Genomic DNA, 23,125 nt, shown 5'->3' with positions numbered 1-23,125 from the left:
AATAATATGTCATATAGCACTACCACCACTAGCCCTCTTGCCTTGATTGGAATAAAAAGGGTCTATGGTTGGTCAATTTAAATGTTTAAGACACAATTGTCTGTCCAAAATAAGCATTATTGACCATGTTAGCACCAGATTCTCAGTTATAATCCAAACTATGGCTCTGTGAGACAAGCTTGTACATGTATCTAGTAGTGAGGACTTACAAATACATAACTGTATCCTTATCTCCTCCATTACTATTGTTGCTTTTAGAACCAATTTTTTAAAGAGCATTTTTCAGCTGCTTTTTAACCCTTTATCTGCCATGGATTATTCTGATCTTAATCCACTGTCTGCCAGTACTGTAAATCTATGGAGATGTTCCCCTTCTTTGCAGGTCTATAACTTTTTAAATTGTATTGCTAAATTGACATTACTATGGCCCATTCAACGTCAAGTATCTATCGTTTAGGATGTAGCAACGTTCTACTTTTTCATTCACATATTCATACTAAAATACGGTCTAAAGTATAAATATGTTTTTATCGTTTTCTGCAGCATTCCGCAGAATGCGAGTTATAGCTATAAATACATATATTACATCATCAAATGTAGTTTGATACCGATTGACGTCAGATTAAAATTTTCAATTGTACAAGGTCCTAAACGTCATGCCTCATCATCTGCTGGTGACCGGAGGGGGGGGGGGGGGGGGGGGGGGGGTTATAAGTCCGTGGCCGACGTTAAATCATTCATGTAGCATGGGCGATACATAGATCACAGCAGTTTATAAGTTTATATGGATCATAATTATCAAACACGCTGAAACTTACCGCAGCTTCCTCTGACCGTTGGGTGGTCAGCGTGGAGCAGAAAGTTCGCGATTATGGGATGTTGATATATGCGATCCATTTCCAGGTTGTATAATAGTATATACGTCCAAATCATGTTGTTTATCGAGTTATTGGCAACGGATCGCTATCCAGTGTATCAAGCTCGAGTCCCGGGAGCAATAGCGAGTGGCCGGACGAAATATGGTTGAGCACCACTTCCTGCTGCGTCACTTCCGGTTTGGGCGATTCGCCGATCGGCCACCAGATGGCGGTCTTGAACCGTTGGAGAGTTGAGAGGAGATCAACAGCAAGTCTCAAGTCTCCGTGGGTAAAATATGATTGACATGACAGATTTTAGAAATATTGATCTCAAAGACGCCATTGGCAGATTACGCATGGCGGAGAATGACGTGGTAACACGTCATTGGCGAATAAAGGGTTAATATTCTTCCGATTTCTTTCTCTCCTTGGCATTCTGTAATCATAAAATATAGGCCAATGCTAAACCCACTTCTTATCAGGTGGGGGCCCACCTGCACTTTGGCAACCTCTAGTGGCTCGGTTGTGCATATTTTTTAATACAATATATATATCCGTTCAGCGGTTCTCGAGTTACATGCCGATATGTGAGGCTTGCGCAAAGTACACGGTATTGCGCAAATACTATTCCTGACTCTTGGGGCTCTAGTTCCGTCAATCATTTGGCGATCTCGAAAATTATTGGACAGGGTTGTAGCCAATGAGTGTGGCTTTCCAATGATACCCCACCTGGGGATGTACAAATCAGGGATCTAGGTGAAAACTCACGAGCAAAAACAGGAAGAGAAAAACTGCAGAATTAGTTGAAGTCTATGAGAAAACTGAGCTTTTCTTTTGTACACAGTTTACCAAAATCACTCCTCCTAATCACTCATTTCTGAACGGATCTTTATGATCTACATAAGACTTCAGGCTATGGATCTCAGGTGTTTTTTAAGCCTCCAGCCATTCTGGGGAAAACTACTTCTACAACTCAAGTTCAGACCTATGTTACTCTATTTCATTAGAACTTAAGGTGAGTTGTCCTTATTTTATCAGAAACTCCAGAATCTCATCTTTCAAAAGAGACCAGGCTCATGTATGTGGTATAAGTATAAAGTATAGTATTTTGGTTTGCAAAAAGAGTATGCAGTCCTCAAAAACGAAAACTGAAATGGCCAATTTTGGAGTTTACTACCACTCTTAAATCAGCTTTAAAAAGCAATTCACACTGAACTTTAAAGTGCTATGGTTATATTTTGTGCAAATAATTCTAAAATAATTTGTACACTTTATTTCTAAATTGAGAACACAGGTTAGCATATAATCAGCTAAGCAAGGTACCTGTTTAGTTAGCTAGCTACAGTAGTAATACAGCTAGCCTAGGCTAAAACATACTGCCATCAATAAAAGCACTTGCAGTGTACATACATTAGTATTATTTAGTAATGCATAATTGGTAAAACAAAATCAATCTTTGCAACTTCAAAGAAAGCTTGCTGTATTACCTCACACACAGCAGTAGGATGCAGGGTTACAGCTCAGGGTTAAGAGGTTAAGCCCTCTGGCATCTGAACATTCAACATTCAAGAACATTCACATTCAAGAGGGGATGTGTCTAAAACTGAACATTTAAATGGATGGAATATTGTAGTGACGGGGCTGCTCAGAGTTGTAGCTAACACTTTTGTGTGACATTATTTAACCGTCTGGGTCAAGTTTAGACCATTGGAAGGGCACCAATGGGCACGTCCTCTCATTTTCGCCACTCAAAATGCCATTTTAGCGTGATGTTTTCAGCTGTGGGGGGCACATAGTCAAGTTTAACCATTGGAAGGGCACGTCCTCTCGCTTTTGCTACTCAAAAGGGCACTTTAGGTTTAGCGCAATGTTTTCAACTGTGGGGGCACATGATCAAGTTTAGACCATTGGAGGGGCACATCCTCTAGTTTTTTCACTCAAAAGGGCACTTTTGCGTGATGTTTTTCAACTGTGGACATTATTTAACCGTCTGGGTCAAGTTTAGACCATTGGAAGGGCACCAATGGGCATGTCCTCTCATTTTTGACACTCAAAATGGCATTTTAGCCCAATATTTTCAACTGTGGGGGCACATGGTCAAGTTTAACCATTGAAGGGGCACCAATAGGGCACGTCCTCTTGCTTTTGCCACTCAAAAGGGCACTTTAGCGCAATGTTTTCAACTGTGGGGGCACATGGTCAAGTTTAGACCATTGGAAGGGCACCAATGGGCACGTCCTCTAGTTTTCGCCACTCAAAAGGGCACTTTAGCGCAATGTTTTCAACTGTGGGTGGGGGCACATGGTCACGTTTAACCATTAGAGAGGCAACACGTTTCGCAATTATGCCACATCAATGTGGAACGCCCTACCCAAAGCTGTAAAGGAATGTGAATCTCTACCCACATTCAAAACCGCTAGAGCACCTACGGGAGGCTGCAATTCGAAACTGGCCACCGTAAATGCCCAAAACCCCCACCACCTCCTAATAGACAGTCTCCTCCCCACCGCATGTACATATTCCCTCCCCGCCGTATGGATATTTCTCTCCCACCCACCCACCCCCTCCTAACGTACAGTCCCCTCCCCAACATATGTATATACTCTGTCAGGATCTAGGGGTAACAGTACTGTATATTTTAATACCGTTTATTGTTGTTGTTGTTTATTGTTTATTGTTTAAAAGGATCCCCATTAGCTGTCACCTAAGTGGCGAGCTAGTCTTCCTGGGGTCCACACAGAAAGACAACAGAAACCACAAAACATAACAACATGAGATATGACAATCACAATTAACAATGATAATCTAAAAACAGCAAAACACTGTAGACATCACCATCTAAAAACATTGTAACATTGTCTAAAAACAGTAAAACATTGTAGACATCATTATCAACATCAGAATATTTTGCTCACATATTTAAGTAGTGCATTCTCAGGTGGTATTTGAAAGACACTTTACTATTCAATTTACTTATGTTCAGTGGGCAGTTATTCCAATGATTGATGGCACGATAAACAACAGTCCTCTTTAAAGCATTTGATTTTGGACGTGGTAACATAATCTGTCCATCATCAGCTGACCTAGTAAAATAAGAATGAACCTGACTGCATTTGACAATTTGTTTGTATAAGAAAACAGGTTGAGACGAAAAGACAGTGTTCCTGAAAAATTTAACTGTGTTGAAAACCAGCCTATTCTCTACCGTTAACCATGAGAGTTGCCGGTGCATAGTGATGGTGTTTGTTCTCATGGAACAATGTAAAACAAACCTTGCAGCTCTGTTCTGGGCAGTTTGCAATTTCTTTAGTTGACCTTTGGATGCAGAGGACCATACTGGTGCACAATAATCTAGGTGACATAAAATTAAAGATTTCGCCACCTGTCCCACAATATATGTAGGGACATAAGAAAGACATTTCCTCACCATGGAGATACCACTCCCCATCTTCTTCACTATGGTATCAATGTGTTCTGCCCATGACAGCTGGCTATCAATTATTATGCCCAGTAATTTTACTTTATTTACCTGTTCTATGGGTTCGTCAGACATGTTCAAACTAATTTTTGGTATTGATGACAATTTATGACTCGAACCCAAGATAATGGATTTGGTTTTTGAGATGTTTAGTACCAACTTATTCCGTTTTATCCAATCAAACACCATATTTAACTCAGCTGATAAATGTCACAAATGTATCAGTACTAAATACCTATATGTCCCTATGCCATAAATGTCATGTATGTTGTGTATGTCATAAATGTCTATATGAATTGAAAATGGGGGACCCTGATGGAAACAAGACAAACGTCTTTTTCAGGTCTGCATCCCCTTAACAATTGTATGTATTGAGCCGTACTGTATTGTACCCATTCTGCAATCTGTTAAATAAAGTTTTCATTCATTCATTCACACCAATAGGGCACATCCTCTAATTATTTCCACTCAAAAGGGCACTTTTGCATGACATTATTTAACCGTGGGGCATGGGAGACTGCTATTCGAAACTGGCCCCTGTAAATGTCCTAACCCAACCCCCTCCAATGTACAGTAAATGACCAAGTATGGTTTTGTCAATATTCCAATGTACAGTTTTGCTTGTACAGTGTCCCCCACCCACCCCTCCTACCCAACCCCCCCAACCACCTCCAATGTACATTTTTGTGGCTCTTAGTCTCTGACTGGTTGTCCACCCTCTCTGCTTTGTTAGCAGGAAAGACAAAATAATTTCACAGATTTCATGTAATTAATTGCAAAGGAATTGCAGCAACATATTAAATGACAACTTAACGTTTATATGTTAAGTTTATCCAATTAGAGAGAAAGCATCCCAGTTAGAGGGGGGTGCGCCACGCATCTTATTTGGTTGCGCACAGTCCAGTCCTGAATGATGGGCCCATGCCCCATTCCATTGAACAAAGTGATCTAGACTAGAGTTGCTACTACTTGACAATGCGCACTTGTTCTAGGGGGAGGCAACATAGAAGGTGTGAAGTGAACAGGGTTGGGACCAGAGAGGAGGAGTGGGGGACGAAAAGAGAGAGAGAGAGAGAGAGAGAGAGGGGAGGGGGGTGTACCTTAGAGGAGGCGGAGCACCGATGGGGGGGGGGGAGCAGGGAGGCCATTGATTTGGGGCTGGACAGTGAAGATTCGGGATTTTTTTTGAATGGGAGAGAATACGAATTCGGAGGGTTCAGGACAGAAAGCATAGAATAGTAGCCGTCTACATCCAGAAAAATTGACAGTTTAGAAAGCGCCCTCCGTTTACATTGTAAAAGCGAGAGGCGCACAATTGGATTTTTACTTTGGCCAAAAAAAAGGGTGGTCAAATCCTGCGCCGGCGACAGACATGGTGTCGCGTTGTCACCAGATAGTATCTGGGACAACAAGGGGACACATTTTCCCTGGACTTGTAAGAACTTGAAACCAATCCACTTTCGCCGTGCATTCAGTTTGGCGGAGACTAGAGTTTGATTCCAAACGCAAACACGTAAAAAAAAAAAAAAAAAACTCGGAATTGCTCTCAAGTCGAGCGTTTATTAAACGCGAGGTCCCGGTGATGAGTGTCCATTCAGACGCGCAGCGGGGCGCCGTTACAGAACAGATGCGAGCGAGAGTGGGACGTCGCGTCTCGTTGCCTTTGTATGGCTTTAGGTCCTTGATGATTTTCAGTTGAAAACAAGGATTTTTGTCTACGAAGAGGAATCAAGTTACGTGTGCCTGTTTTCCCCCCCCTCCGTGAGGGGAAACTGAAACCGAGGAAAAGCGAGAAAGTGAATTCTGTAACTGAAATCCCTCGGATTTGAATTGCTTTCCGTGGGTTCTTTGTGTTGCGCTGCTTTTTTCTTCTTCCCCATCACACTTTCCTCAGTTTGGGTCGCTTGTTGGAAAGAAAGGGTAAGTCGTAACCCCACTTATAAAGCCCTCCTGACAATTCGTATAATTGTATGTTATTTTGTTGAGAAGATCGGGTGTTTCTAATGACAAAAAAAAACTATGCTAGCATTATCTCGGTCGTTAGACTTTAATTAATGTCTTCATCTGTTTTTTTTTGGGTCATTTCTCACTCAACAACAGACGTACGGAACGCGAATCCATCCCCGAGACCGTTTCAAGTTTCCTCCCGTGGACATTGTCCACAGCTCTTACAATTATGTAGTCGCGTCGCCTTTTCTTTAACACCTTATATCCAAACTGTCTTTTTACACACTGTGCGTACAAATATCGCGCTATCTGCTACATTTTGGGGGAAATGCGCATTTAGCGTTGTGCACGTTGCCCCAGTCTCTACGCCTCCGCGCATCTACCGGCACAACACCACGCACGGGCTGGGCTGGGCGTGTGTGCAGCCGAGGCTACTTTGTCTCAAGATAGCTTTACGAAGTCAGAATGTGGTGGGAAGAAAAGCACCCCGACCTCCCCAGCTGTTACACACTACTTGAAACCAACACGTTAAGGCTTTGGTCGTGTTCGTAGTTAGCTAAATAGGAACAATATTGACAGTGACAGCTGGTGCGTAAATGGAAAAAGGCCTCGAAGCCTGAGCTTCGATTAGTTGCGGCAGTCACGTTTGAGGAGGTCGCCACGCCTCACACACGCAACTGCTACCCCGAGGCCCGTATGAGAGGCCCCTCTGGAACTATTCAACCATGTAGAGAGCGACAGCGGCTACCTGAGACTGCTGCTAGTGCTAACTATTTCGTTTACTGGCATTCAAATGACGCACGGAACTTCCCAGGAGAGTGATATGGCAACAAATGCACACCCAAGTGTAATCAAATCAGTGGCGAATGGTTTGCGTTTGAAATGCTTGTTGTAGCTACAATCAATTGAATTGATCTCTGAGGGTGGAAAGGGGGGTGGGGGGTATTTGCATAGGCTGCTGTAAGCATGTGGAATATCAAATCGGGAATTGTGTGGGCCCATATGGATGGAGTGTTGCCCAGGGATATGTGTGGTAAGAGGAAATGGAGAATAATAGGCAATGTAATCAAATCCCAACCACACACACGACACACCCATGAACCCAGTTTCTCCAATACATCTTCCCCCTGCTGCTTGAAAAACAATACAGGCTACTGGAGTTACTGGTTTGTTTTCTGACTGCGGTTTTTTTGTCCTTAATATTATATTATTATTATTTAGCACAGAGGGAAACGTACACTGAGGACAATAATAAACAAATAACAATGGAACCCTACATTCATCAGAATGGTAAAGAAGGGAGACGGTAGGCAGCAGGACTATCCAAGACTTCCAGACATGTGAATTAACACTTTCTTTGCCACGCTTATGTACATCCTTATACCATCCTCTGCCAGCTCTATTTGTCTATGGAGAAGTTCCCCTTCTTTGCAGGGCTATAACTTTTTAAATTGTATTGCTAAATTGACATTACTATGGCCCATTCAACGTCAATTATCTATCGTTCAGGATGTAGGAACGTTATACTTTTTCATTCACATATTCATACTAAAATACGGTCTAAAGTATAAATATGTTTTTATCGTTTTCTGCAGCATTCTGCAGAACGTGATTTATAGCCCTAAATGCATTATATTGATGATCAAATACAGTTTGATAGCGATCTGCGCCAGATAAAAAATTTCAAATGGACGTGCTTCTAGAAGTTACTACTTATCATCTGATGTTGACCGGATGGGGGGGGGGGGGGGGGCGGTTGTTTATAATTCCGTGGCCAACGTTGGATGATTCATGTAGTGTCGGTGATGTGATCATCAGAGCCGTTTGTATCGAACACGGTAAAAATAAACGCTGAAACTTACCCCAGTCTCCTCGGGCCGTTGGGCGATGAGGGTGGAGCAAACAGATTCCTATTATGGGATGTTGAAATATGCGATCCATCTCCAGGTTGTATAATAGTATATACGTCCAAATCATGTTGTTTATAGAGTTATTGGTAACGGATCGCTATCCATTGTGTCACGCTCGAGTCCCGGGACCTATAGCGAGTGATCGGACCGAATTTGGATGAGCACCAGTTTCCGGTTTGGACGATCCGCCGATCGGCCACCAGATGGCGCTCTTGAACCGTTGGAGAATTGAGAGGGGATCAACAGTAGACCTCAAGTCTCCGCGGGAGAAATATGATTGCGATCACAGATTTTTGAAATATTGATCTCAATGACGTGTTACGGCGTCATTGGCAGAATTAGCATGGCGGGGAATGACGTGTTAAGGCGTCCTTGGCGATTAAAGTGTTAAGCAGTGCATTGTTATGCATCTGATCATTGTTTCTGCTGACACATTTATTATCCATCAAACCAGGGCTATGTTGACTTAAGCCCCCCGCCCCACACCCCTACAGGAATAGGGGAAGGGACTTCTACCTGGTGGTCTGGGTCACCCCGCCCACACCACTAAAGGAGTAGGGGAAGGGACTTCTACCTGGTGGTCTGGGTGCCTGTACCGGTTCCGCAACTATAAGTTACTTCCGGGGTAGGCCTGATTGGCCCCGACAGGCACGTGACAGGCGCGGCCAGGCCCCACGGCAGCCTCAGGACGCGCAACGAGGCTGCTGAGAGCTGTCGCGCGGAAATAGGCTGTCTATTGCCATTCTCTAAGACAAACTCTAACCTTAACCAGCTCCTTAACAGCGCCTAAACGTAACCCTTTAACCTTAAGCAACTCCGAAACTATGCCTAACCTTAACCTTAACCATGCCTAACCTTAACCATAAGGCATAACCAACTCCGAAAGAATATTGCCATTCTCTAAGACAAACTCTAACCTTAACCAGCTCCTTAACAGCGCCTAAACTTAACCTTTCTAACCATAACCAACTCCGAAACAATGCCTAACCTTAAGCAACTCCGAAACAATGCTTAAAGTTAACATGCCTAAACTTAACGGCGAACGAATGCACGTTAAAAAAAAAAAAAAATTTGAAGGGAATCGAACTCGCCAGCAACGGACGGTAGGATCCACACCAATGCAACACTGCCAATTGAGCTATTTCTGGATAGTGAAAAAGGGCGTATTACTACATAATGCTGCCGCGGAGCGTGCCGCGCGGCAGAGAAAGTTGCGCGTCCTGAGGCTGCCGCGGGAGCGTGGCCGCGCCTGTCACGTGCCTGTCGGGGCCAATCAGGCCTACCCCGGAAGTAACTTATAGTTGCGGAACAGTAACAGGCGGTCTGGGTCACCCCGCCCACACCACTAAGGAGTAGGGGAAGGGACTTCTACCTGGTGGTCTGGGTCACCCCGCCCACACCTCTAAAGGAGTAGGGGAAGGGACTTCTACCTGGTGGTCTGGGTCACCCCGCCCACACCTCTAAAGGAGTAGGGGAAGGGACTTCTACCTGGTCGTCTGGGTCACCCCGCCCACACCACTAAAGGAGTAGGGGAAGGGACTTCTACCTGGTGGTCTGGGCCACCCCGCCCACACCTCTAAAGGAGTAGGGGAAGGGACTTCTACCTGGTGGTCTGGGTCACCCCGCCCACACCTCTAAAGGAGTAGGGGAAGGGACTTCTACCTGGTCGTCTGGGTCACCCCGCCCACACCACTAAAGGAGTAGGGGAAGGGACTTCTACCTGGTGGTCTGGGCCACCCCGCCCACACCTCTAAAGGAGTAGGGGAAGGGACTTCTACCTGGTCGTCTGGGTCACCCCGCCCACACCACTAAAGGGGAAGGGACTTCTACCTGGTGGTCTGGGTCACCCCGCCCACACCTCTAAAGGAGTAGGGGAAGGGACTTCTACCTGGTCGTCTGGGTCACCCCGCCCACACCACTAAAGGAGTAGGGGAAGGGACTTCTACCTGGTGGTCTGGGCCACCCCGCCCACACCTCTAAAGGAGTAGGGGAAGGGACTTCTACCTGGTCGTCTGGGTCACCCCGCCCACACCACTAAAGGGGAAGGGACTTTTACCTGGTGGTCTGGGTCACCCCGCCCACATCACTAAAGGAGTAGGGGAAGGGACTTCTACCTGGTGGTCTGGGTCACCCCGCCCACACCACTAAGGAGTAGGGGAAGGGACTTCTACCTGGTGGTCTGGGCCACCCCGCCCACACCTCTAAAGGAGTAGGGGAAGGGACTTCTACCTGGTGGTCTGGGTCACCCCGCCCACACCACTAAAGGAGTAGGGGAAGGGACTTCTACCTGGTCGTCTGGGTCACCCCGCCCACACCACTAAAGGAGTAGGGGAAGGGACTTCTACCTGGTGGTCTGGGCCTGTGTGCCTCAGTTGTTTGAAAGAGAGAAGGTTGGATAAAGGTTATGGTTTCAACGCAGCGCTCCGACCATAACATAGTTATTAGTGATCTGAGACGTTGATATGGGAAAAGAGACGAAAAGCGATACTCTTGACTAAAGCCCAGCGCTGATGAGTGAAGAGTCCCTTTTACAGGTATAAGGCAAGACAGTCCACGACCCACGAGTCCATCTCAAACCCTGCCCTCTTTTCTCGTCTGGACAAGGAACACAGCGGTTGAGATTGGAGGATCAGGGATTGAGGGCGGGGCTTGAGATAGGCCCTGAGTTTGAGGCAACGTCCATTTGTTAATGATAGCTAGAGCTGCCGCGGTATTGATATTTTCCTTACCGCACGAATTTGCGAAATATTTCCTACCGCCGCGGTTGTTACCGCACAGTGCGCACAAAAAAAAAAAAAGTTTGAATGCATTTTTTTTTTTAGTAGTAGTCTACTCTTATAGCCTGCCTCTAGTCTAATGGCGCTTTTCCACTGCATAGTACCTACTCGACTCGACCCGCTTTAGGCACCTGGTACTTCGTTCCTTTTCCACTGCAGCCAGGTACTACTCCGTTTGTCTCCGTGTGGGGAATGCAGGCGGGGCCGCTCGCTTGTGTACACTGAAAGCTCCGTGGGCATAGATGTCCGAGGGCTTGCAGCAAGCCAGAGTTTAACACAGTTTCAATCAATCAATCAATCAATAACAACATTAACCAGACTCTCGTTGCGTCTATTCCAGGGTTTCCGTTAGAAAAAATTGTTGCCGGTCTCCGTGACCTGCAAAATTGTTGCCGGTCTCCGTGACCTGCAAGATTTCAATCTACCGGACAAATGAGATTAATTCCGGTCATAGTTTATTGAGCTTTAAAACAATTGATAGGCAGGCTATATAAAGAATGTCATCCTCAAGGCATGTAGATTTATAATATTATTACTTAAAACTAGGCTACTTTTGCGTATACAGTCATTAATATATTCCAAATAAAATAAGTCCCTCGATACTCCGTGCTGCTGCTGACTTGAAATAAAATAGACCGCGTATGTGGGCAGTCGGTCCGACACTAAACAGCAGTCTGTTATAATCAAATTTTTATGAGCTAACGAATTCCGTTATATTGGACATTTGTATTAATTATATCAAGCGAAGAACTGAGAAAGCAGAGAGACGGCAACATTATCGTGGTTTGCGTGACGACTCTCTCCACCTCGCAACGACTTATTTGCAAAGAGTATGGCGCTGCAGAGCAGCTCATTTAGCTGTTATTGGCTCTTTTCTGGGAACCGCACAGCAGCGCCCCCCACCCAACATTGGCTGAAAATGGCTGAATTGGAGTACTGCTGGAATACTGCATTGTGCTGTTGTTGCTCTGGCTCTGCAGCTTCACAAAAGTTCGCACACCCAGCAGTAAGCTCTCGCTGACAACGTCGTTGTCATTATTAGAAGCAACGAGGAAACAAATGTAATGATCGTTTCGTTCATCGCATAGGCTATTTAATTTTAGCCTATTTTAATACAATTCAAATAATCAAATTGTGCTTAGACTCAGGGAATTATTTTCACCGGACATTAAGACCGGAGAGATTACATATGTCGGACTTCAACAGATTTTGCCGGTCAAATACCGGTAATTACCGGCTAACGGAAACGCTGGTCTATTCTGCCAAAGCTAACGTTACCTCTCATTGTGTATTCTACCAAGCAAACCCGGGTTTAACGTTACCTCTCGTGTATATCGGCTGACGGTAGTATATTAGGCTAATAACAACAACAAACTTAACACATCAGCGATCTTGTTGTGACACTAAACTCTCCGCTCGGTGGTAAATTGGGTTGATGTCGGTTTTGTTTCATCAATAAATAAGGCAGAATACACAGTGAATCCATTCTTTTTTGTTTATTGCACTTGGTTCTGTCGCAAAGACGCAAACAAATCCTGAATGAAATGCATCCTTAGCGAGGCAGTAAAGATGGCGGCGCCGGCGTTCTGTTATTGTTCAGAGCGAGGCTACAAAGTGTGACGCGTCTCTCTTCTGACCAGTCAGTGGTCTGCAATGTTTCACATGACTTTTCTGGTACCACTTCTACCCAATAGGGTCGCTTGGAACCGAGTAGGGTATATCTGCAGAGCCGCAAGCCAACTTTATTATTATGATAAACAGCGGTGACGCGGTATTCAGCCTAACTCTGCGGTGAGCGTGATGCAACAGCGATACCGCGGTAATGCGGTTATCGCGGCAGCTCTAATGATAGCCACAGCGGATGCTGACATGGATTCCCGAGGATCCACTAATGTGACTTGTTCACCGTCCGTACCGGTCCTGAGAGCCAGTGTTTATGTATCGGGCACAGTAGTAAAAGGTAGATTAGTTAGTTTGAGGCCATTGGACAAAAATGGTCAAGATCTAATACATTTTGTTCACCTTTGGATAGATCTAATATCTCTCCGTCAAAATTCTGACCCATTGCATGTGGCTCTGCATTGGATAGATACTGATTTCCTGTGTTTTCAGTAGAAAGCTAGTCTGGATCGGCGCCATGAGACTAAGCAGCACGCCATTGGTCGACTATCTCAGTCGGAATTCCCCCCCCCCCCCCCCCCCCCCCCCCCCTGCTGTCTGCGACACTATTTTGCGATCAGGCTGCATCCTGGGCTTAGTGTTGCTTAGTGATTGTGATTGGTTTAAAGAAATGCAAACAAGCCAGAGCATTTTCCCCGCTATACCGGGATGATAATAGGTTCAGGCAGACCTCTCTCCGGCGCTGGCACAGTCTATGTGAGACTAGTAGGAAGCTATCCGGCTGCAAGATAGCCTAACTTAGCACAAATGAATGGAGGCGGATACGGACCAGCTAACCTCTCCCCGAGTTTTAAGCTAGGCTAGTAGATCCGTATCTGCTTCCATTAATTTGTGCTAAGCTAGGCCAGCTTGCAGTTGGATAGCTTTCTACTGAACGCACAGAGAGGAAATTGGTATCTATCTTCTTGTCTGAAGACAAGGGGAGCGCATTTCCCATAATGTCGGCGTGTTCCCTAAGACCCCCCAGCTTCGTTTGAATTTGACGTTGGTTCCTCCCACAGAAAAGTGTTCTCTTTCTCTCCATTATCCTCCTGAATAGTTGACGTGTCTGAGTTCAGAATAAGCTAAATGTGATAAACATCGTGTCCACCAGCTGGTGTGTAGAAGCCCAGCGTGTTCAGCTCTTCTGGTCTCTGTTCAGTTTTAGCTTTCAGGATAAATGGCACCCTTATGGACGAGTGAGGCGTCACCCCTGACTCCAGAACAGCTGTCCCCTCTCCTATTCATCCCTCCTCTTGAGACGTACTAGCGCCTAACACTGGATTATCAACAAGGCCTTCTTTTTCCTTTTTACAAAAATGAAATAATCTCGTTTATACAGTCATGCGAAACAACCCTCCCCCCAAACGTGTCATTCCGATCTATTTAAAAACTACTATCTTCTTTGGAGTATCTTGGTGTGTGTGAGCCACAACAGGCTTCATGTGAGGCCTTCTGTGGGGAAACGTGTTCTAACCCAACCGGCCACGTCTATTCGAATACCAACCAGTTTGTGCGTTTTGCGAATCTGATTGGCCACTGACGTTTCTGGTCATGTGACATGTGCACCAATCGTGTGACGGCGAGTTATTTCGCCGGTTAAGCTTAGGCACTCTTTCGAAGTTGGTTAAGGTTAGAGTTTGTCTTAGAGCATGGCGATAGAACGCCAGCCCTGATTCCAAACTCCAACCTTAACCAACTTCGAAAGAGTCGCCTAAGCTTAACCAGAGATAAACTAGGCGTTAGGTAGTTTGCTGCTGGTCGGGGCGGAAATGGGCGCGTCACGCGATTGGGCGCACATGTCACATGACCAGAAACGTCAGTGGCCAATCAGATTCGCAAAACGCACAAACCGGTTGGTATTCGAATAGACGCCACCCAGCCGCGCCTTGATATGCGTACCATCGACTGCTGTCGGTCACGAGACGGTCTGTGTCTGTTTATGTACATTTTCATGGCCTTAACCCTTTCACTACCACACTACAGAAGGTTAACCCTTTCACTACCACACTACAGACTGTTAACTGTTTGTAGTGTGGTAGTGAAAGGGCTTTGTTGTGTGGCAGTGGAAGGGTTAACCTTCTGTATTTGTCACAGTGAAAGGGTTAACCCTTTCGGTAGTGTGTTAGTGAAAAGGGTTAGAACTAAAGAGCTCATGTCCCTCTCGCATGAAACCTATTTGAAAAAGTTGAAAGGTCAAGACTGGGGTACAATGCAGAGTGCAGACTCTGTACAGCAATGGAAGAAAGAGAGAAATGGGAGGCAGAGAGGTGGTTTGGTCATTTAGACATTATTCGATTTAAGAGTTTCTCCAGCAGAGACGGCCATTCATGAGAAGAACTGGGAACAAATACAGTGCGCTCTCTTTCTCTGTCTCTTTCCCTCTCTTTCTCTCTGGTCTCTTTCTCTTTGTCTCTGTCTGTCTCTGTCTGCTCTGGTTAAAAAAACAGGACAAAAATACACCAATATACACAGGGTATAAAGAGATGACTTGGCTTGTAGATGAAAGGGGAGAGAGAGAGAGAGAGTGCGTGCAAGTGTGTGTTTTTGTGTGCTCACACGCACGTGTTTGTATTGTGGGGGTGGTGTGTAGGCCGGGACAGGGGAGAGGGTGGAGAGTTGATGTTGAGGTTCCCATGGCAACGACACCCCCATCTCTTGTCACCCATAGCCTCCCATTCATCCCCATAGTAATAATAGCTGGGCTCTGTTGCCCCGAGAGACCACAGGAGATGGTGGAGGAATGTGGTGTTGTGTGTGTGTTTGTGTACTTGTGTGAGTATGCATGAGACAAGGGCCAAAATTTACATTTGGGAAACTCTGAAATGCAAGCGCACACCGCAAAGTCTGTTTAACACACCCTCAAGACCCCTCCGCTCTACATTTTCTGGCCGCCTCAGACCCACTCCTATCCGAGCTCCTCGGAGGGTCACCAATGCAAAGCAGGCTATTCTCAGTCCTCGCTCCACAATGGTGGAACGAACTTCCCACCACAGTCAGGATAGACGAAACCCGCCTAATTTTCCGCCGTTGACCAAAAACACTACTAACCTTCGTACTGTCCTTTACTAGTTTGCACTCTGCTACTAAGGAATCTACCTTGCCTATATTGCTACCAGTACCTACTATGGTAATATGTCTGTACTACTATGCACTCAAGATTCTTACAATACCTGCCAGAGTTGTACCCTTCCTGCTGACTTGTTGTACAAACTTGTCACTTTGGATAAAAGTGTCAGCTAAATGACTAAATGTAAAAATTTGTGTGAGAATTCCACCTGAACCACATTAGTAACAGGGACATGAAATACCCTGTGTACCCCCGGGTAATGTAACAACCGCTCAGGAAACGACATGACGACATGTGTACTCTGAGGTAATGTAATAACGGCACAGTAAACGGCATGTGTACCCCTGGGTAATGTAATAACAGAGCACAGGAAATACCCTGTGTACTCCTGGGTAATTTAACAACAGCGCAGGAAACGACATGTGTACTCCTGGGTAATGTAACAACAGAGCACAGGAAATACCCTGTGTACTCCTAGGTAATGTAACAACAGAGCACAAATAACGGCATGTGTACTCCTGGGTAATGTAATAAATAGGGGTGCACCGATATATTGGTCGGGTATCGGCCGATAAGCTCAAATTTGCCGATGGCAGTGGCCGATAAATATCCGTCAATTTGTGTCGCGTCAATCTGGTCCACACGTTCAAACTTTGAAAAAAGTTTCAGTCAAGCGACCTGCACACAAGCTACTGCATCAAAGTTACTTATGATTAATAATCTATATGATTTCGGCGTTTATTGCGAAATACAAACCGGAAATGGACCTAGGCGATCAACGTTGAATAATTGGGATCTTTCTCCTCCAGTATCATTGGCGCACGGTAAGGGGACACTAACGTTATTTTCAACCCAATTGAGTTTCCTTGTTTGCAAACCATCTGATCAATATATCCACCCATACTACATAAAGCATTTACTGATGATCAGGGAATTATAAACAACCCCCCCCCCCCCCCTTTCCTCCACGCATGATGAAGCATAACGTATACCGATCATATACAGTTTGTGGCATTAACGTTATTTATTACATGGCGTTTTAACATTCGCCGAAATGCTTGATTGTGATTGGTCAATAGCGCTCGTCAGAGGTCCGTTATTACTCCATAACGGTTCTGCCGAGCAATAATGACCGCTGTTCGCAATCAAGCCCACTGACACACACTGCAGCAGTGCAATCAGTCCACACACCTGTCTGCGATAATAATAACTTTATTTGGGCTGACAGCGGATGGAGCCACAGAACAACTGCGTCTGCATTTGATCTCGTCTTGTCGATTGTGTAAAATGAATTGGGTATATTGTTAGTAAGTTAGCCATGTAATAAGCGGGATAATGTATAGCTATACTCGGTCATTGTCGCAAAATAATTGACCTTCACTACGTTTAAAACACCTCGGTATTCTAAACTCCGTGTCGGTCAATTATTTTGCAACAATGACCTCGTAGCTATACATTATCCCTTACATAGTTATACGTTCAATAACATCAGCGTATTTACCCGACCATAGCGAGCATTACTCATTCATATCTCTCACTTCCTTCCTTTGCTCAGAGAGCCCGTACTGAATTGTACCCATTCTGCAATCTGTTAATAAAGTTTTCAATCAGACAAATGTATAGAAAAGCTTTTATTATAACATTTGTTGCAGTAAAATCATTATGCCTCGTTTAGTACTCCTGCGGAGCGCTGGTAGTCTACTCGTGGGCTGCGGGGAGCTAATGTTATTAGCGCCGGTAGGTTTGTTGTGGTTCAGATCAATGGCAAACTTCCCGGAAGTAAAAAACGAATAATCGCTTGCCGATTGGTGGTAAGAAGAGCAGGAGGTGGGTGCAAGTGGTGTGACGTAATTGGCAGAATCGACTGTCAATCAAAATTGTTCTGTTGTACCTGACACGACACATGCATTGCAAACTCAGATTATGGAGATATTACTGGAGAACATGGAGCTTTGTTTGAGAGAGATACAGTGAGTGCTGTCTCTTAAACTCTTAAAACTCATAAACTTTTTAGTCAAGTTAGTCTGGTATTGTATGACTCAGACTTCAGCAATAATCATGAGCATTATAAAATATATAAAAAACACACATGGCATGATGGAATACTAGGGGTGGGACGATACATCGATCCAGATCGATATATCGATCTATTATCAATGATCAAATAGGATCGATGCAACGTAAAAAGATCGATTCATATTGCGATCTTATTTTGAAAATCCCCTCGTGAGCATATCCGCCCGGCTGCAACAACAGTAGCTCAGCGCAGCTCAGCGTGTGTAGACGTTAGACAGCATTGCTTCAGAGTGCGCCTATTTTGCCCGAAATAAGTGCCTGTTTTTTTTCCCACAAGGGGTTAAATGCATCTAACATGCTTTCCAACCTCGCCATTCCTTTATGCCCACGTCGCGTTAAATACTGATGTTAACGTTGCGTTAGCGTGAGCTAACTAAGCTAAGCTGATAGAGCAAGATAGAGAACAGCAGAGGTCCACTAGGGACTGGGAAGGAGGGGGGGTTACTGCATTCTCGAGATAGCCCCACTAACAGGATCTGGCCGGTACTGCACCTTCTGACTCCCAATATGCCTTTTCCAGCCAAAATACAGCGCTGCGATAGGATATTAATATCGGAAAAAAAAGAAAAACGAACCAAAAACAGTGAACAGGAGGTCTATTTGTACTAAAAACAATATATTGTTTTTCATTTAAATGTCTGGAAGAGATCAAAAATAAAAATGTCAAATGATATTTCCATTGCCTTTTTTTGTTCATTTAAATGTTACTGATTGTGTTAAATGGGCATATAATATCGTCTCATACTTTCATACTATCGTGGCAGACTTTGTGATATCGGAAAATATCGTATCGTTGTCCAAAGAATCCATATCGTATCGTGATGAAACTGGTGATTCCCACCCCTATGGAATACCATAAACATATTTCTTGATGTTTCCTTTTTTAAGTAAGTAAAGAGGCCTATGTTCATATCGGTGAGCACAATTTGTAACACAAACAGAGACGTGCAGCCTATTTATTTATTTAATATTTTATTTATTAATTTGATTATTATTATTTTATTTGTTGCCATGCCTAAAATAATAGTCAAGCATAGGGCTAAAACATTTTCATAAACAATAATATAATTTTTTGTTATATGGTTATAATAAAAGCTTTTCTATACATTTGTCTGATTGATTGATTGAAAACTTTATTAACAGAATGCAGCTTGGGTACAATACACTACAGCTCAATACAACAACAGTGCTAAGACTGGAGGATGAAGACCAGAAAAAGGCTTTCGGCTTTTTTACATAAGGGTCCTCCATTTTCAATTCATCAAAACATTTAGAGACATACAAATATACAGTAGTATAAAAAAAAATTGGTATCGGCCGATTGTGTTAGTTGAACTATCGGTATCGGCCGCAAATGTTCATATCGGTGCATCCCTAGTAATAAAGGCACAGGAAACTGTACCCCTGGGTAATGTAATAACAGGGCTGACCTTCGAAGCTTTTTTTGGCAATCGAAGCTTCGGGGCCGAGCTTCGATTTTAATTCGAAGCTTTGATTAAATTTTTTTTTTTTTTTTTTTTATCTTATGTTGTGGGACTTGTACAGCACTTTGGTAAACTTTGTTGTTTTTAAATGTGCTCTATAAATAAAGTGGATTGTTCACAAACACAAATCGAAGTAAAAAATTAAAAATTTAAATCGAAAAGCGAGAGACTAAACCTGTTGTTGTTAGCTTACATGCTAACGTGAATGGGATCGACCATAGCATTGCGGCTAGGCTAGCTACCATAGCAGTACAGCAGCTAGTTGAATGGATAAACGTTATTTAACATTGCAGAATGGGTACAATACAATACGGCTCAATACAAACAGTTGTTAAGGGGGGGGGGTGCAGAGTCATCAACACAATGTACCACCAAGAGCGGAGAGTTTATGTCTCTCAAAAAGCGAGAGACTAAACCTAAAGCTCTTGTTAGCTTACATGCTAACGTGAATGGGATCGGCCATAGCATTGCGGCTAGGCTAGCTACCATAGCAGTACAGCAGCTAGTTGAATGGATACACGTTATTTCGATGGCACAAGCTTCGAACAGAAAAAAAAAATCGAAGTTAAAAAAAATAAAACGTTTTTTTCTTTTTTTTTAAACTTTTTTTTTTTTTAAATGTTCGAAGCTTGTGCCATCGAACGAAGTTTCGAAGCTTCGAAGTATTTAAGACAGCCCTAAATAACAGCACAGGAAACTGCATGTGTACCCCTGGGTAATGTAATAACAGCACAGGAAATACCCTGTGTACTCCTGGGTAATGTAATAACAGCACAGGAAATACCCTGTGTACTCCTGGGTAATGGCTGCTAGCCTCTGATCGTGCGCGTCATGCACTCTGGAGCAGCTGCCCGGAACAGAGAATCAGAGAAAATTACATTTACGGTTGTGTGAGAAACTCACGTGGCTTTAACTCCTTGTAGGAAATTTAAAAAAAAGTTCCAGACAAAGAGGATGAACGGGTTATGCTTCTGCGCATGTGAGCGAGAGCGCGCACACACACGCACACACATACACTACACCAGACCACACAAACCAAGTGTTTCAACAGTGTCTTTTGTCTTCTTTTGTGTTGAGTCTTATACCACTCTGAATGTCCCTCTGGGTCTCTTTTACTTGCAGCAGCCTGCCTTTCTGATGTGACTAATTAACTCTCCTTCCTCCTCGTGCTCTGTTCTCTCTCTCCATTCATCTCTCCTGTCTGTGTCTTTATTCTTTCTTTCTGTTTCTTTGAACACCCAACGTTCATTTCTCTCCACGCACACTCACTTCTCCACTCCGCCAACCTGTTTGTTTTCACCTCCATCAACACCACCCTTGGTGTGTGTGTGTGTGTGTGTGTGTGTCTCTCCAGCTCCTAAACCACCTCCTCCTCCTCCTCCTCTCCGTCTAGCCTCCAAGATAGATTCCCTCAGGAGCAAGGTTGACTTGCTGCGCCTCCCTCTGGCTCTCACCTCCAAGTCCATCGTCCACCGCAAGAGCCAGCTGGGCGTGGCCGGGGAGAAGGGCGGGGGGGTAGGAGGAGGAGGAGGTGCCCACAAGCTCCGCAAACCGCCGGCCTCCGACATGGACAACGAGTCGACGTACTCGGGCTACTCCTACAAGTCGTCCCATTCGCGCAGCTCGCGCAAGCACAGGTAGAGTGGCCCGGACACACACATATACACACATACTGTACATACATACACACACATATACATATACAATACACACACACACAAATGCACACATACTGTACATACACACGCACACATACACACATATATATTCACACATACACACACACATATACACATGCATACTATAATAATAATACATTACATTTATATAGCGCTTTTCTAGACACTCAAAGCGCTCCCCACAATGTAGGCACACATCACACTACACAATGGCTGAACGGCTCAGGAGACAGGGATTGATACCAGCCAATAAGGGGAAGGGATGATTAGGTGGCCTTGATGTCTAGTAGGCTGGTAAAGATATGCCTCCTAAAATGTCTAAACGGAAGTACAGGCTACAGGTTTTCCGGTTTCGACAAAACAATTATAGAAATGTGTGAAGTGCACAATATTTCCTCGTCTAACCTCGAACGAGGTTAGATGTCGAGACCTGATTGGGAATTTGGCCAGGAACGTCGGGGAACCCCCTACTCTTTACGATAGGTTCTTTAACGACGAGATTCAGTCAGGACTATGAGTATATTATACACACCACTTCTAGTGGGCGGGTGCAACAGGCGAGGGTCACTTTCATTTGCACTCTCATAAGAGGTCTCATAACATAACATCTCATAACAACCACATTTCCACATAGTTTGCTGGGTATCTGTGGGATCTTAAATAGTCTTAAAGTATTATATTCATAATTCAAAATGTGTATGCCTTAAAAGATATAAAAAAAGTCTTCAATTTCATAGAATGGAGATGAAATATTAAATATGTTAAATGTTTTTTTATTCAAGTCATTGTTTTTTGCGGTGCTACCAGGAGCTTGGTGCATCTGGTGAGAGCTTCTTTTGCTAGTATGGTCGTGAAATTGATATTACATTTGGCTCGAAGTGGTATTAAAAAGTTGTTTAAAAAACACACACACACACACACAGAGCTCACGCTCACACACACAGAGCTCACACACACACAGAGCTCCCTCCCCGGTCCCCGCTCGCCCCAAGGTATTGGCTCGTGTTGCTACACGGACATGTTTGTATGTTGCACGGTACTTCCTGACTTACCTACTAGTAAACAGACAACCCTCCGTCTCTTATTATATGTGAACTAAAGAGTACAAGGTTTACACAATGGCCCCCACCCCTTTTTTTTTTATTTGTACCTGTACTACCTGCTGTCAGCTGTTATCTCTCTCTGTGTGTCTGTATGGGATTGGTTAGCTAGCGTTAGCTCCGCGGCCCTGAATTAAATGAATGATTCGGTTCTAAAGCATTAGAGTAGTTTTCAATCACTGCACTTAGAAACAGTCAAACAGCGGGAGCATTTCGGGAGCATATGACCAAAACCAAGGCAATTTCGAGCCGAATCAAATAGTCTGCCATGGCTACATGCGTGGCACTAACATTATTGTTTTGAAATGCGCAACTGTCAGAAAAACCTGGCAGCGATAAAGGAGGAATCGATAGTCACGGAGGCATGCGATTCCAGGAATCGGACAATTAGGAACCGGCTCCCAACGGGAACCGGTTTTCGATTCCCATCCCTAGTGATTACAGATATAGAGCAGTACAATGATCACAGATATCGGGGAACAAAATAAGTACCCGCCGATGGCGGGGCAGATTTAAGTTTTGGCGACTAACAATGAGAGGTCTGCCCGCCACCTGACGTGTAGTTCATATCGATACTCTTATTTTGATCACTGATATAGAGCAATGCAATTATCACAGATATAGAGCAGTGCAACGATCACAGATATAGAGCAGTACAATGATTACATATATAGTGATTACAGATATAGAGCAGTGCAGTGATTACAGATATAGAGCAATGCAGTGATTACAGATATAGAGCAATGCAGTGATTACAGATATAGAGCAATGCAATGATCACAGATATAGAGCAATGCAGTTTTTTTTTACAGATATAGAGCAGTGCCGTGATTACAGATATAGAGCAATGCAGTGATTACAGATATAGAGCAGTACAATGATCACAGATATAGAGCAATGCAATGATCAGATATAGAGCAGTACAATGATCACAGATATAGAGCAATGCAGTGATTACAGATATAGAGCAGTGCAATGATCAGATATAGAGCAGTACAATGATCACAGATATAGAGCAATGCAGTGATTACAGATATAGAGCAGTGCAATGATCAGATATAGAGCAGTGCAATGATCAGATATAGAGC

The 23,125-nt window shown here is 44.2% G+C and overlaps 1 protein-coding gene across 1 annotated transcript in view; it reads left to right on the top strand.

The window, feature by feature from the left end:
- The first annotated feature begins 5,512 nt into the window (after nucleotides 1-5,512).
- LOC311227680 (vang-like protein 2) overlaps nucleotides 5,513-23,125 on the top strand; it is a 62,406-nt gene continuing 44,793 nt past the window's right edge. Inside the window, exons 1-2 of the mRNA XM_084313426.1 lie at nucleotides 5,513-6,255; nucleotides 20,652-20,895. Coding sequence (XP_084169552.1) covers nucleotides 20,825-20,895 — 71 coding nt within the window. The 5' untranslated portion in view covers nucleotides 5,513-6,255; nucleotides 20,652-20,824. The remainder of the gene's footprint in view (nucleotides 6,256-20,651; nucleotides 20,896-23,125) is intronic.

This window comes from Notolepis coatsorum, assembly GCF_963971535.1.
Source record: "Notolepis coatsorum genome assembly, chromosome: 4".
Lineage (NCBI taxonomy): Eukaryota > Metazoa > Chordata > Actinopteri > Aulopiformes > Paralepididae > Notolepis > Notolepis coatsorum.
This window is presented reverse-complemented; position numbering and strand designations above follow the sequence as displayed.